The sequence below is a fragment of the Erythrolamprus reginae genome, chromosome Z (genome assembly GCF_031021105.1).
Source record: "Erythrolamprus reginae isolate rEryReg1 chromosome Z, rEryReg1.hap1, whole genome shotgun sequence".
NCBI classification, from domain to species: Eukaryota; Metazoa; Chordata; class Lepidosauria; order Squamata; family Dipsadidae; genus Erythrolamprus; species Erythrolamprus reginae.
This window is the reverse complement of record NC_091963.1, coordinates 116,617,491-116,632,591: the sequence shown is the minus strand read 5'-3', so window position 1 is coordinate 116,632,591 and position 15,101 is coordinate 116,617,491. Positions and strand designations below refer to the sequence as shown.

The window sequence follows — 15,101 nt, the reverse complement described above, 5'->3', positions numbered from 1 at the left end:
GGGCTGAGGGCACGCTGAGCCTTGATTGGTTGGGCGTGTCCCAGCGAGCCTAGGGAATCCCCCCTCCTTTCTTTCATTCACAAAGTCAATGAAACAAAGAGAAACAGAAAAGAGTCTTGTTTCTGTGAAAAAGAGGAAACGACTGCGGGCTTAGAGGCGGGACCAACTCCACACGGCTCTATTTTTTTTACCCGCGAAGCTATATATACTCCTTGTTTGAAATCAGCTGCCTTGAGGTGGGGGCCAGCAGGAAGGACCTGAACTGACCGCGGCGTTTCCAATCTGAAGTGAGGTGAAGAAAAGGTAAGTTTTCATAGAAACTCCTTTATTTCATATACTTTTACAGAAGTTGGGGGGAGGGGGGAACGGAGCAATTTTTTTTAGAAGAGCCATGGGGCCTAGTGGGTGCTGAGGAAGCAGGGCTGTTTTTTAGAGCGAGAATGGTATAGCAAACACGGGCGAATAAGAAACTCTAAAGGTCGAAGCCTTGGGGGAAAGGGCAGCCCAAACAAACAGGTTTAAACCTAATCTTATTCACATTGCAACGAAGTCTCACTGAGGTCAACGGGGCTTACGCAGGGAGATGAATAACGAAGACTGACTTCTTGAACTTGTGAAGGGGAGAAAATAAAGGGCAGTTGTTGTTAATGAGAGTTAAACTCATTTCCATCAAGATAGGCAAAGTCTCAGGAACGGGTAGAGGAAATTATAAAGCTAAGGGAGCAATATATATACTGTATAATAATAATAATAATAATAATAATAATAATAATAATAATAATAATAATAATAATAATAATAATAATAATAATAATATTCAAGCACCCAGGAAGGGAGAAGGGATGCAGGAACACAGAAGAATAAATAATATTATTATTATTTATTAGATTTGTATGCCGCTCTGTAGAGGTGATGAGTTTTTAAAGTAGACTTTTGGTTCAGGGTTGCATCATTAGGCATTTCGCTAAGCCATGCCTTGCTGTACATTGGGTCCATCTTCAAGATAGCACATGGCTCATGAAGGCTGGAAATGTTGGTAGTTGTAATCCCAACAGATCTGAAAGCATCAGATTAAAGCATTTTTTTTTTCTTTTGGAAGGGATAAAAAAGCACCTTTACAGTTTTGGCTTTCCAGCAGGCGACAGTAACAGGAGGGTCCAGGGAAAAGAATCTGTGCCTTGGGAATACATTTAAAAGGCCCTTCTTGTAGATGCTGTTGCAAATTGTGTGCAATAAGGAACTTATCACAAGTAGCAAACTTGTTTTTAAGTTTTAAAAATTTAAAACTTCAATCAATTGATGTGTTTTCTTTCTTTCTCTTTTTCCTTCCTTCCTTCTTTCCTTCCTTCTTTCTTTCTCTTTTTCCTTCCTTCCTTCCTTCCTTCCTTCTTTCTTTCTTTCTTGCTACCTGGTAGATCTTTCATTTGCCTTTCATGCCTTTGAGAAAATTGCATCCATGACTGATGGGAGGATGAAAGGATATTTGGACCAACAAGTGCCTTACACTTCTGCACAGGTGAGTGATGGCGGAGAGTTTGCCCTGTAAGGCTTCTGGGTTTTTTTTTCTGAGCAGTACTTTGAGCACCTTTGAGCACCCGGTACAGTGATCTGTCTTATATTAATTTTAGTGCTGTTTGTCTACTTACAGAAACCAACGGGGAATGGAACTATGGGCAGCAAAGCTGTGATGGCTTCAAGAAAGAAATCCATGTACCCAGGCATGCCCCATGTCACAGATGCAGAAGGTGTGTGTGTGTGTGGGAAACAGGCAGATATTGAGGGTGCCAGTGTCACGTACTGCTTTGGTTGGGTTTCTAATATATTAAGATAAGGCAGCATAGGACCTTGGGGGGGGGGAAATTGTGATAACTGCTTTAAGAGATAAGCAGTAATTATGGGCTAAGCTGCAATTTAGTAATAAACGGAGACAGATGTGCTGCTCTCTGTTACATTCTGAGATTATATTCTGTGGTTACCTTTCATTGCATTGCGTCTGCTGTGTGCCTTATCTTATATTGTTGGTTAGTGTTCTTTATATATGCTGGTTGAGTAGTAATCTAAGAGCTGTGTGCAAGATTATTATTATGATTATTATCATAATTATAATAATAATAATAATAATAATAATAATAATAATAATAATAATTATTATTATTATTATTATTATTATTTATTAGATTTGTATGCCGCCCTTTTCCAAAAACTCAGGGCGGCATACAGATACTGTGTAGAATATATTATACTGTTGTAAAAGTATTTGCTGTATTAATAAGAGAATAAGATGTGTGCTAATACTAAATGGAATATTATATCTGTTGTGTGCGAATAAGGGAATATGTGATACTGTATTTGTGTGCTACTTGGTCTAATACAAAGTCTCCCGACCTTGGTAACTTGAAGATATCTGGACTTCAAGTCCCAGAATTCCCCAGCCAGCAAATATCTTCAAGTTGCCAAGGTTGGGAAACACTGATCTAATGTACCTACTATGTGCTAAAAGGTATTACAATGTGCTAAATGGTATTGCTATGTGTGTACTATACATTCTGGACTGTATTATAATTACTGTGTAATATAAATAATACCTTTACTGTACGTTGGCTTGTGTTGTTGCCTGAACAAACCACCTCTGCCGCATGTACTCTGGTTTAAATACAGTATTTCTATCATTGGGTTTTGGCTCAGTGTGGAATGCTGACAGAGGGCATCAAAGACGATCCTGTTCCAGATTACAGTACTTCAAGCTTGAAGTTTCAACCTGACTTAGGAATGTAATGATATCCCAGTGTAATCATGCTTCCTGTTTTGCAAACAGAGAATAACATAGTTTTATCATGGACCCATTTTCCTTAAGAATAATGATCCACTAAAGGCCATTTTTGTTTCTTTCATTTTGGATAACTCTGAAACACACTTGAATAATCAAAAATGATGGTTTCAGAAGCCATAAACCTTCTTTCTTTATATAGTCTTTGCCTGCAGCCTGGATGGAGAACACAGTCATAATTGCTGCAGTGTTTACCTAATGAATAGGATAAAGAATGTTTTGGAGACAATTCCTTTGTCTTGGGAAAGCTACACCTTGAGGATACAGATTCTTCTTTTTTTTAGAGAACCCTCTTGGTGGAAAGCAACTCTTTGCTTCCATACTACAAAGTCCTTGGACCACAAACTTAGAGAATTTTCTTAACTTCCATCTTCCCTGACTGTCAGCCACCATATATAAAATATTTAAAAGGTTTAACATTATTTAGCTTGAATGCTGGGATTTTGGGGATTGGGATTTTTTAATGGGTTCATTGGGAACAAAATGCCTTTCCCCCCTTTTAAAATAATAATAATAATAATAATAATAATAATAATAATAATAATAATAATAATAATAATATTTATAATGCCCTTTTAGCAAAGGGCATAACAACAGGCCATATAAAATTGATAAGGACAGACAATAACACTTATTAGGTAATACAGTATATACACTTAGCAAAAGAACAGCTAATAAATAGTTATTTCTTTTTTTGCAACTTTACTAGCTCTGTAGCATTCCTAAGGTGCAGCTATCAGAACTTTACACAGTCCCATCACAGATTGGGAAAAAGTTTATTCTTAACAACTTTGAAATGAATCTTCCACAATTCGGGATGCTTGCAGGCTACATAGCAGCTTTCTTATTTTAGTGAGCAAGTTTTGAAAACAACAGATTAGTTTAGAAAAATCAGTTTTACCTGACCAGTTCTTTTCCCCTGCCGGACTAGTGCAATTGTGAATTAAACTTCTGCTAGAATTGAGAAAAGTTCTCTTTTTATTACCCTTTGGGACAGGACTTAAACATTATTACTCAAGCTGGCGTTGGATTTTTAGGATGGCGAGCTTAGAATAAAATGCCCTGAATTTCAGAATGTAGTCTCTTAAGGGTTGTTCCTGGTGAGGCTATTTTGGTTAAAGGTTTGAAACAAAACTATTTTGTGTCATGACATCCTTAGATCATATTGGGCCTCCTTGCTATTTCCCTTTAACCCAGTGTTTCTCAACTTTGGTAGATTCAAGATGGATGGGCCTGAAGTCCAGCTTGCTTGCTGGAGAATTCTGGAATTCGAAGTCCATCAGCTTCAAGCTGCAAAGATTGAGAAATGCTACTTTAACTGTTTTGCTCAAACATTCTTCACTGCTCCCAGAATTACTGTTCATTCTGTTCACACTCTGCTTCATTTCCTTACAGATCTCTTCCTCGATCTAAACCAGCTCCAGGAAACTTGGCCGAATGAAGGTAAGGCTATCTTATGGATCTTTCTTTGTTTGCTGCCTTTTTCCTTGCCATGACCATTCTCATCATCTTTTAAGTATCTTTCCTTTCGCTTCCATCTGCTTTCAGTGTAACTAAGCCTGAGTAAATTAAAGAATATGAATAGCATCATTGTGTTGGTATTTGCTTATGAAAGGAACTTGGCAAAGGGCCTTCAAACTTTCCAGCCCTCTGGAGTGATGACTGTTGACCAGTCGAGTTCGGCTTCCCCCTTTGCAAAAACCTATGGAACCCCTCCCTGATTTGAAGCTTTTGAAACAGGGTAGTTTGAAAATGGGACTTACCTTAGAATCTTGTTGGTTTTCATTACTTTCTGCTCTTTCTCCCAGTTTGATTAAGGTTAACCTGGGATGAGAAACCTCAAATCTGCTCATTCCCTAAGTGCCCAATTAAGATGCATAGTAGCTAATTGCAATTTGGAAATGGATTTTGCATTTTGCTCTTGAAAGTGTGGACCTGGGGACATGGCATTTTGAAAAGGTTACAGAGGCTATCTGCGTGTTTACATCTATTGTTCCTCTGCTTATCTGAAATTGCTGGTGGTCTCTGAAACCAGAGCAAAAATGGAGTAAAGTGAGCAGCTGATCAGCAGTCAGATTTTTTTTTTAAAGTATATAATATGGAAGAAGGAATTCCATATTCATGTATATGTTCCTGTGTAATTCTTTTTTAAAAAACAAGTTAAGTATCGTACTTGTCAGCCCAAGTGATGCTCCAATACAGTTTGGTGATGGCTAACTTAGATTATTGTTAGACAACTTCTTTTTTGCAGTTGTGGTGCCTAAAAATTGAGAATTTGCTGTTATGACTGGAAAATCCTAAAACACTGCATATATTTTGCATGCTACATTTTGAAAGTAAGCTTCGTGATTTTAATGAAAAACCTGGAAGATAACTCCAAATTGACCCAACTTAAGCAAGAACATTTAATTATAGCATTTTATTTCCTAATCTTAGTATAAAATACTAAGGCCACACTAATGCAACCGGTAGCAGATGGTAAGATATAGAATTGAAAACACATACTGTAGTCTTCAAAATCACAACTATAATTGAATCATATTGGTTATTAAGCAGATTATCATGTAATCATGCCTAATTTTAAAACTTTTTTCGTGGTGGCCATTAAAAAAATTGTGCTTTTCTTTGTGGAATAAATGCCACTTTCTAGCAAAAAAAATAATTGTAAATCATGGTCACATGACTGCAAGACACTGCAAACAGCTATACATTTTCCATGGTTGTTTGAATTTTAAATTCAGGCTGTAATTCAGTCATAGTTTCAAACAATACCTAAGCAATAGGTTATAATTTGAGGACTTCTCACAAATAACCATGAAGACTAAATGCTTGCTTTCCTTCTTTTTTTCCTTAAAGAAGTAAACAAACAACAAAAAAACATTCAAATGCTTAGAATTGGATTTGAATTCTGAGATCTTAAGATTTGCTTATGGCAGCAAATAATTTAGAACAAAGCTAAGAAAAATGGAATGGTTATTTATGATTTCTTTTGAGTTGCAATATCTTAATTTAAATAAAAAACAATCTTTATTTCAAATCAAGACTTTTCTTACATTTCCTGGTGCATATTATTAGAAGTAGGAGAAATTTGCTCTTTATTTTGATACTTTATATATTTAGATTTGTTTAAGTGATTTATATGGTTGTCACTCTGATAGGAATAACTCTGACAGCAATAAATAGCCATTTAAACAATCCAAACTAAGGTTCCTAGAAAAGCTACTCCCCTTCCCCGCAATATTAATTTTTTATGTTGAAAGAATTGAAACAGAATAATGTTAATTCTGAAATCCAGATATGTGAGATTTAAGCTTTCTTCATTCCCTTCCAAGACAGGGAGCTGTATTACCCAACTCATCTGAAAAGAACCCAATTGATAACCAAGTTCTTTTATATCCCTTAATAAGGATATTAACACTTGGGAACTGTTTGTTTTAGCAGCTCAGCAGTTTCAAAAAATAATAAATAAAATAGAAATCGGGATTAAATCATTGTCTTGTGAATTGTGTCTTGCTGGAGAATTATCTACAGGTCATATGGTTCACAATTGTAATGTATGATAATCATGAGTTATCTAGCCACAGATATGCAAAGCTTAGAGAGCCAGTGAAATGAAACAGGATATGTTGATGTATTCCCTGGAGTCCAGATCTACTTAAATAAAAACAATTTCAAGTAAACTGAAGCAATTGTATACATGCATAATTGCATTTTGGATATCAGTCTAAGGTTTTAAACGGATCTAGTGAAAGAGAGAGATTGCTCAACTCCAGTGTTTTTCAATCTCAACAATTTTAAAGTGTGTGGACCTCAACTCTCATCATTCTCAAACCAGCATGCTGGCTGGAAAATTCTTGACAGTTGAAGTCCACAAGTTTTAACATTGTTGGGATGGACAAACATTGCTCTACCCCTCTCTCCCAGGCCATTTAATATAAATCTTTGTTAAAAACTAACCTGTGAAAATAATGTTTGTCTCCATTTCTAAGTTACTTGCTAAGGGAGAAAGGTGCTCTACAATTAGCTTTAAAATACAAGGCACTATTTGTTCATTTTAAAAAATACCTTTAATGAAATGGATTAGCAGAGTAATTTTCCTTTTTCAGTTGCCTATTCATTTTATTTTTATTTATTAAATCAATTTGCTGCCTATCTCACTATGGGGCTACTTAAGCAAGAAATGAAAAGAGTGCAAACCAAAGCAAGATAATAGAATAAAATAAACAGTGAAAAAACCACAATGAGACTACATATACAACAGTTCATTTAGTGAACATTCAAAGCACTAAATTAGGAGATCTCTGGCTTTAAACTTTAAATGTTGTGAGAAGAGGAAATAAGCACTAAAGACAGAGGAATTGAGGAAATGAAAGTGTCACACTTCCAGAAGAGGAGCCATTAAAGCAGTGATTTTCAACCTTTTTTGAGCCGCGGCACATTTTTTATATTTACGAAACACTGGGGCACATTGAGCGGGGGGAGGGTGGGGGCTAAAAAAAGTTTGGACAATAAAATTCTCTCTCTCTCTTCCTCCCTTTCGCTCTATTTCTCTCTCCCTCCCTCTTTCTCTCCCTTCTTTCTCTCCATCCCTCTTTCTTTCTCTTCCTTCCTTCCTCTCTTTTTTGCTCTTTCTCTCTCCCTCCCTCCCTCTATGTCTTTCTCTCTCTCTCCTTCCCTCCCTCTCTTTCTCTCTATTGCTTTCTTTCTCTTTCTCTCTCTCTTGCTTTCTTTCTCTTGTTCTCTCTCTCCCTCTTGCTTTCTCTTTCTCTCTCTTGCTCTTTCTCTCTCTTGCTTTCTTTCTCTCTCTCTCTTGCTGTCTTTCTCTCTTGCTTTCTTTCTCTCTCTGAGCTTCGCGGCACACCTGACCATGTCTCACGGCACACTAGTGTGCCGCGGCACACTGGTTGAAAAACACTGCATTAAAGAAAGTGAATTTCAAACAGCTTAGATCGAAAGAAAAAAGAAATCTACAGAACTGGACTTGGGGATAAACTTGATATTAGACTTTTTTCTTTGCACCTAAAAATACAAAAGAGGAAGGAGTATTTGATTTGAAGAAAGGCAATTTAAAGTAACTGTTATACACAACGGAAGACTGATAAATGACTAAGCAAAATTTTTGTTGCAAGTAATAGAACTCTGATCAACACTAACTGACAAAAAGGATAGAGAAGAATTATGTTTTCTTAGATCTTTTCACTTTTTCTACTTTTTTCCAATATATTATACAGTATATCTTTCCAGATAATATTATAATTGTTATAGAATTAAGGTGGTGTGTTACAGAAAAACTGTTTTATCAATTTAGTTATAAGAAATTAGTTAAAGTCATAGAAAAATATTATATTACATGATATTATATAGCATTCATGGCGAACCTATGGCACGGGTGCCACAGGTGGCACACGGAGCCATATCTGCTGGCACATGAGCTGTTATCCTAGCTCAGGTCCAACGTGTGTGTGTGTGCGAGCCGGATGATTTTTGGCTCACAGAGAGGTTCTGGGAGGGCATTTTTGGATTCCAGATATGTACCCTCCCCCAGCTCCAGGAAAATCTTTGGAGCCTGGGGAGGGCAAAACAGAAGCCTACTGGGCCCACCAGAAGTTGGGAAACAGGCCATTTCCATCCCTCAGAGGGCCTCTGAGAGGTGCAGAAACTGTTTTCGATCTCCCCAGGCATTGAATTATGGGTGTGGGCACTCACGCATGCGCGATAGCGTGCGTACACAGTCTTTCGGCACTCGAGGAAAAAAAGCTTTGTCATCACTGTTATATAGTACAGTATTACTAAGGCAAGTTAAGAATTAGAAATCAAAACAAAGTAGAGTGACTGATAAAAAATAAATGTATGTATTAGTAAGGTAAAAGGGTTATGAGATATATTATAATGTATAGAAATTTGATATATGAGCAATATTTGGGATAAGATTGTACAAAGTTTAAAAATGACAAGTACAAATGTAATAACAAAAACAGGGAAGAAAACAACATTAAACCCAGCTGTAATTTAACCTGCATCCTCTGGACAAAGATTGATTGAGACAATATTAGGGACTGATAAAACAAGTTCAATAATCAATATGCATTGCATGCAGTTAATTCTGCAAAAAATAAGAATCCATAACTAAACCACAGGAAACTTTAACAAATAAGCATGTATATTTGTATGTTATGTAATGTTTATTGTGATGATGATGATGATGATGATGATGATGATGATAATAATAATAATAATAATAATAGTCAGTTGCAAAAGGCCACCGTACTTGGATCTGCGCGCATCATATGAAAATACATCACACAGTCCTAGATGCTTGGGAAGTGTTTGACTTGTAATATTGTGATACGAAATCCAGCATATAAATCTCATTTGCTGTGTATTACTGTTTTTTTGTGAATATAATAATCATAATCAAGCAAAGTTACCACGGCACTGAAAAAAATAGCATGGCTGTTTTTCACACTTGCAACCATTGTAGCATCCTCATAGTCACGTTTTCAAAATTCAGATGCTTGCAAGTGACTCGCATGTCAGTTGCAGTGTCCAGGGGTCATATGATCAACTTTTGCTACCTGCCAAAGTCAATGGGGAAGCCAGATTCACTTAACAACCATGTTATTGAATTAACAACTGAAGTGACTCACTTATGAACAGTTTCACTGCAAAAGTCACTTAACAAGAGTTTCACTTAGCAACATAAATTTTGGGGTCAATTCTGGTCAGAAATTGAGGACTACCTATACAGCAATGATTACCAAAAAAGAAAGATGGTCAGATGGAGAGCAGAGAAGTGGGGGGGGGGGGCGTGGGGGGGAGTAGAGCCCTTGTTTCCAACATGGGGCCCAGGCACCATAGGGAGGCAATTTCAAATTTAATGGGGGCAATTGGAACCTTGTTTAAACCTAGTTAATGGCCTTTTAGGCTTCCTCTGTGTGAGTACTTCGTTTTTTGAATAATAAGAATTATATGTCATGGGGGAGGGGAGGCCTCAGGAATTTAGAGATGCTTAGGTGGGGCATGCCCCCAAAAAGTTTGGGAACCTCTGGGGTAGAGTCTGCATTTGACACGCAAAGCGCTGGCTTGATGGGGTGTTGGTGATCCCCTGTAGTACTCAGTTAAGATTGCCTTACAATTTGAATAATCTTGCAGAAATTGTATTCTTGATCTATTGGGAAAGAGGCTGCAAACCTATTTAGCAAGGATGTGCCAGGGAGGCTACTGAAAGAATAGAGGTATGTGTTTGATGGGAGTGTTGGCCACAAGCCAAACCCACAGGGAGCGCAATGGCTAGGCCTTGACTGCTAGCTTTTGTCTTTATTCAGTGAAGTTAGAAACAGGTGGGGTTTTTTAAAAATCTGTTTTTAAAATTCTGCTCTGACAACATCAAAGGAAGAAAAGGCTGAGAGCTACTTTGGTGCGGTGACTTGAATAATGGGTGCCATCTAGCCACTTGTTAAATATGTCTTGTCCTGTTTACTTCCCAAACTGAGCCAAGCATATTACTGAAATGGACTGTGTGGTCCAGGATGGGTGGTAGAATGTGCTGGAGTTTTACCTGAGATTATATTTGTTTATCCTCATAAAAGACATACATAGCACCGATTAGATTATTTACTTGAATTTAGATGGATATGCTAAATACTTTGAAATTATTCCTGCATGAGTTTGAGGCTTTATTTTATCTAAAATAAAAGAAGTGTAAATTTACATTAAAACTGGTTGGAATAAAGAATTATCTAGCAAGACTTATCTAGTAATGGTCAAATTCTCTGAAAATTTACAGGGAGGACATGATGGATGTAAAAATTCTCTATTGCTTGCTTCCAGGTTTTGACCAAAAATTGTATTTTATTTAGCCTTTGGTAAAAGGGCTGGGACCACTGTTATTTTCCATGAATTATTTCCATGAATTATTTCCACGAATAAATTGTTCTGTCGGGCTCTCTGGTAGACTCCTCCCAAAAATTCACAGGTACAAATTTCAGACACACGTTTGAAAATTCAAAACAATGTTCTTTATAATGAAAATTCACTTAAACTAAGCTCTCTTTTGGTATAGCAAAGAGCATTCGTCTCCAAACAAACTGGTAATTTGTACAAGTCCCTTATCAGTCCTGTGATACTTAGCTTGCAGCTGTGAGGCAATTCAAAGTCCTTCTTTCACAAAGTGAAACACACTTTGCTCTGGTTTAGTTTCAAAGCAGGGAAAAATCAGCACACAAAAAGTCAAAGTCAGTAAAGCAGTCATGAAACACAACAAACGATCAGATAGTCCTCCACAATGGCCAAACCCACAGGCTGCTATTTATAACAGCCTCACTAATTACCACAGCCCCACCCAACCACAGGTGGCCTCATTTTCTCAATCTCCCAGTTGTTGTTGCCTATGCATCGCTCTCCACATGCATGGCTGTATCATTAACTCTTGTTCTGAATCCAAGGAGGAGCTAGATAATTGATCTCCTTCTCAGCTGTCTGCCACACTCTCCTCCCTGTCACTCATGTCTTCTTGGTCAGAGGAGCCTTTATCATCAGATTCCACCGGGGGGGGGGGGCAAAACAGGCCTGCAGCATGTGGATGTCTCCCCCACAACCACAGTCCTTGGGGCAGGAGCTGGGCCAGAGCTAACCACAACATAAATTAAACAGATAAAGCATTTATTTATGACCCACCTGTATTACTTTTATAAACAACTCAAAGTGGCATGTTTAATAGTCCTCTTTCCTCCTGTTTTCCCACAACAACAACCCTGTGAGGTGGATTGGACTGAGAGAGAGTCCAAAGTCACCTAGCTGATTTTCATGGCTAGAATTCACCACCTCCCATTTTATAGCCTAGTGCTTTAATCACTAGATCAAACTGTCTGATATCATCCCAAGGGGATGATTAGTGTAATCCCTGTGCCTCAAACATAAATGTGGATTTCTCAAATGTTTTATCAATAGTTTATGCAACTGTGATCATCTTATCTTTGAAAAAAATGCATTTGTTTAACAAACTATGCACTACGCTTTGTGAAAAGGTCTTGGCAGCTTTTTTTTTTTGCATGATGGCATTAGCAGGAAAAGGATGGCAGTGCATTGGAAAATAATTGAAAAAAGAAGGGAATACCATATTTTTCGGTGTGTAAGACACACTTTCTAAAAAGTGCATCAAAAACTGGGTGCATCCTACACACCAAATGTTGCTAAGGCAGCCCTTGGCGGGAAGCCGGTGGCTCAGCCCTGGGGATGGCCCCGAAGGCGGCCAAACAGGATCACCTCTTCTGCACTGTTATCTGTCTCTGGCCAGGATCTGCCCCCCAAGATGTGATGAGGGGACGCTTTGCCCAGTTCTCCATATCTTAGGAATGTTGCGGCCTCCCGGTAGCCCCTGACGGAAGGCGGGCGGCTCAGCCCTAGGGATACCTACGAAGGCGGGAGATTGGAGTGGGGGCTGATGGAGCCGAGCTCCCTCCCATGGAATGATCAGCACTGCACCACGGGCCTCCTCTGTGGCTGGGTGCGCTTAGGGGAATCCTCCTTGCGAGCGGCTCCCAGAAGCTTCACTCTGCACCCAGCAGCAAAGCATCGCCTTCCAGGATGGCAAGAACAAGGGGAGCATCTTCCCCTGACTTAGCCAGTCCCGGTGGAGACAGTGGCAGTGGTGGTTTCCCTTCCAGGAGCAGCAGCAGCACCAGGAACATCATGTCCACGCCCCCCCTGCCGCCGCCGCCAGCAGTGTCTCCACCGGGACTGGCTAACTCAGGCACATCCCCCTCGTTCTTGCCACCCGGAGGGAGCCGCTCCGCACATCCATCCACAGAGGAGGCCCACGTTGTGGCACTGATCGTCCCGCAGGAGGGGGCTTGGCCACATCAGCCCCCACTCCAATCTCCCGCCTTCAGGGGCATCCCCAGGGCTGAGGCGCCCACCTCCCGCCAGGGGCTACCAGGCAGCCTTGCAACATTCCTAAGCTATGGAGAACCGAGCAAACATCCCCTCGTTGCATCTTGGGGGGCAGAGCCCGGCCAGAGGCAGATCGCAGTGCAGAAGAGGTGATCCTGTTTGGCTGGCTGTAAAACCGGGAATTGGTGCAGTTGTACGTGAAACCAGAGGACAAGCTAATAAGAAGTGGGGTAGGCTGCTGGCTTGTCCCCAGAGATGGAGGGAAAGAGAGGAGGGAGGGAAATGATAGGAGGGGGGAATGTGAGAGAAAAGGAGAAAGAGGAAAATGAGAAACTGCTGGAGGGAAAGTATGGGGGAGAGGAAGAACAAACAAATGAGAAAGAGAAGGGGAGAGAAGGAAAAAGAGAGGGAGAGGGAGGGGGAAGGACAGAAATGAAAGGGAGAGAGTGAGAGAGAAATGAGGGAAAAATTGAGAGAGAGAGAGAGAATGAGAGGGAGAAGAGGGAAACAAATGAGAGAGAGAAGGGGAAAGAAAGAAAAAGGGAGAGGAATGGAAAAGAGAGAAAAACAGAAATGAAAGTGAGAGAAATGAGAGCAAAAAGGGGGAGAGAGAGGGAGAGATAAACAGAAATGAGAGAGAGGGAAAAGAGAGAGAACTGAAGAGAAAGAAAGATAGAAAAGGGAAAGAGAAAAGGAGGGAAAGAAAGGAAGGATGAAGGGAGGGAAGGAAGGAAAGAAGGAAGGGAGACATTTCCCACAGAAAACACCAAGAGCCACAAACCCACCCCCTGGAGAGGTTACTATTGCACTGCACACCAAGTCAACTAGACATAAGAACTGTTTTTTCCCAAACGCCATCACTCTACTAAACAAACAATTCCCTCAACACTCACACTTTTTACTAAGTCTACACTACTATTCCTACTAGTTTTTTTCTCATCATTCCTATCACCCATTTCCTCCCACTTAGGACTGTATGACTGTAACTTGTTGCTTCTATCCTAAGATTTTTATTAATATTGTTTCTTCATTGCTTATTTGACCCTATGACAACCATTAAGTGTTGTACCACACGATTCTTGACAAATCTATATTTTCTTTTATGTACACTGAGAGCATATGCACCAAAGACAAATTCTTTGTGTGTCCAATCACACTTGGCCAATAAAGAATTATGTTCTATTCTATTCTATTCTATTATTACTATTTAATACTACACCATTTGGTTCAGAATACTTTTTTCCTTGTTTTCCTCGTTTAAAATCTAGGTGTGTCCTATATACCAGTGCGTCTTATACACTAAGTGCGTCTTATAATCTATGCAGTTTCTCTCTCCCCACCCACCCCCGCTTTCATGCTGCTGGTGTTTCTTACCTATTTATCTTGCTAAAAAAATATTGGATACCAATAGGAATAAAAAACAGCTATGAAGGAAATAACTATTGGCAACAAGGAAAGAGTTAAACTTTCTTTTCCTTAGAAGACCCAGCTTTTTCTGTGAAGACTATGGCTTCTTTTCCTAAGTCTCTACTTCACTGTAGATTTCCTTAATATTTTGCCTTTTTAAAGTCCGACTCCCATCAGTCCCAGCCAAGTGGTTACGATCTAGGGCAGTACAGTGTTCCCTCGCTTTTCACGGGGGATGCGTTCCAAGACCGCCCGCGAAAGTCGAATTTCCGCGAAGTAGAGATGCGGAAGTAAATACACTATTTTTGGCTATGAACAGTATCGCAAACCTTCCCTTAACACTTAAACCCCTAAACTGCAATTTTCCATTTCCTTTACCAACCATTTAGATTATTACTCACCATGTTTATTTATTAAAGTTTATTAAAAAAAATATTTATTAAAAGCAGATGAAAGTTTGGTGATGACATATGACGTCATCAGGTGGGAAAAACCGTGGTATAGGGAAAAAACCCGCAAAATATTTTTTTATTAACTTTATAGACTTTTCGCGAAGTTCGAGGGAACACTGTAATGGCAAACCTTTTTTGGCTTGAGTGCCAAAAGGGTGGTGCATGTACGTGATAGCATGTCCACACATGCCCACACCCATAATGCCATTCCCTCCCCCCCACACACACACATGCGCACAGGCCTCCAGACTTCCGGTAGGTTGTTGGACCGTTTTTCGCCATCCTCAAGGTTCAGGAGGCTTTCTTGAAGCAGGAGGAGAGTGAAAATAGACCAAACAAAGGCTGAAAATCAGCTGAAAAAGAAGGCTGAAAATCAACTGAAAATCAAGCATATGCACACTGGAGCATATGCTCTGGAACATAGGGCAACACCTCGCATGCCTTTAGAAATGGCTTGGCGTGCTACCTGTGGCACATGTGCCATTGGTTCACCATCTCTGATCTAGGGTGATGGGAGTTCAACA

The 15,101-nt window shown here is 39.5% G+C and overlaps 1 protein-coding gene across 2 annotated transcripts in view; it reads left to right on the top strand.

The window, feature by feature from the left end:
* Positions 1-181: 181 nt before the first annotated feature.
* ETV4 (ETS variant transcription factor 4) overlaps positions 182-15,101 on the top strand; it is a 50,730-nt gene continuing 35,810 nt past the window's right edge. The window contains exons 1-4 of one of the 2 annotated variants that reach the window (XM_070730170.1): positions 182-303; positions 1,416-1,516; positions 1,649-1,745; positions 4,223-4,270. In XM_070730170.1, the coding sequence (XP_070586271.1) occupies positions 1,457-1,516; positions 1,649-1,745; positions 4,223-4,270 (205 nt within the window). In that variant the 5' untranslated portion in view covers positions 182-303; positions 1,416-1,456. Of the gene's footprint in view, positions 304-1,404; positions 1,517-1,648; positions 1,746-4,222; positions 4,271-15,101 lie in introns of both variants that reach the window. The other variant, XM_070730171.1, reaches the window with a different exon arrangement.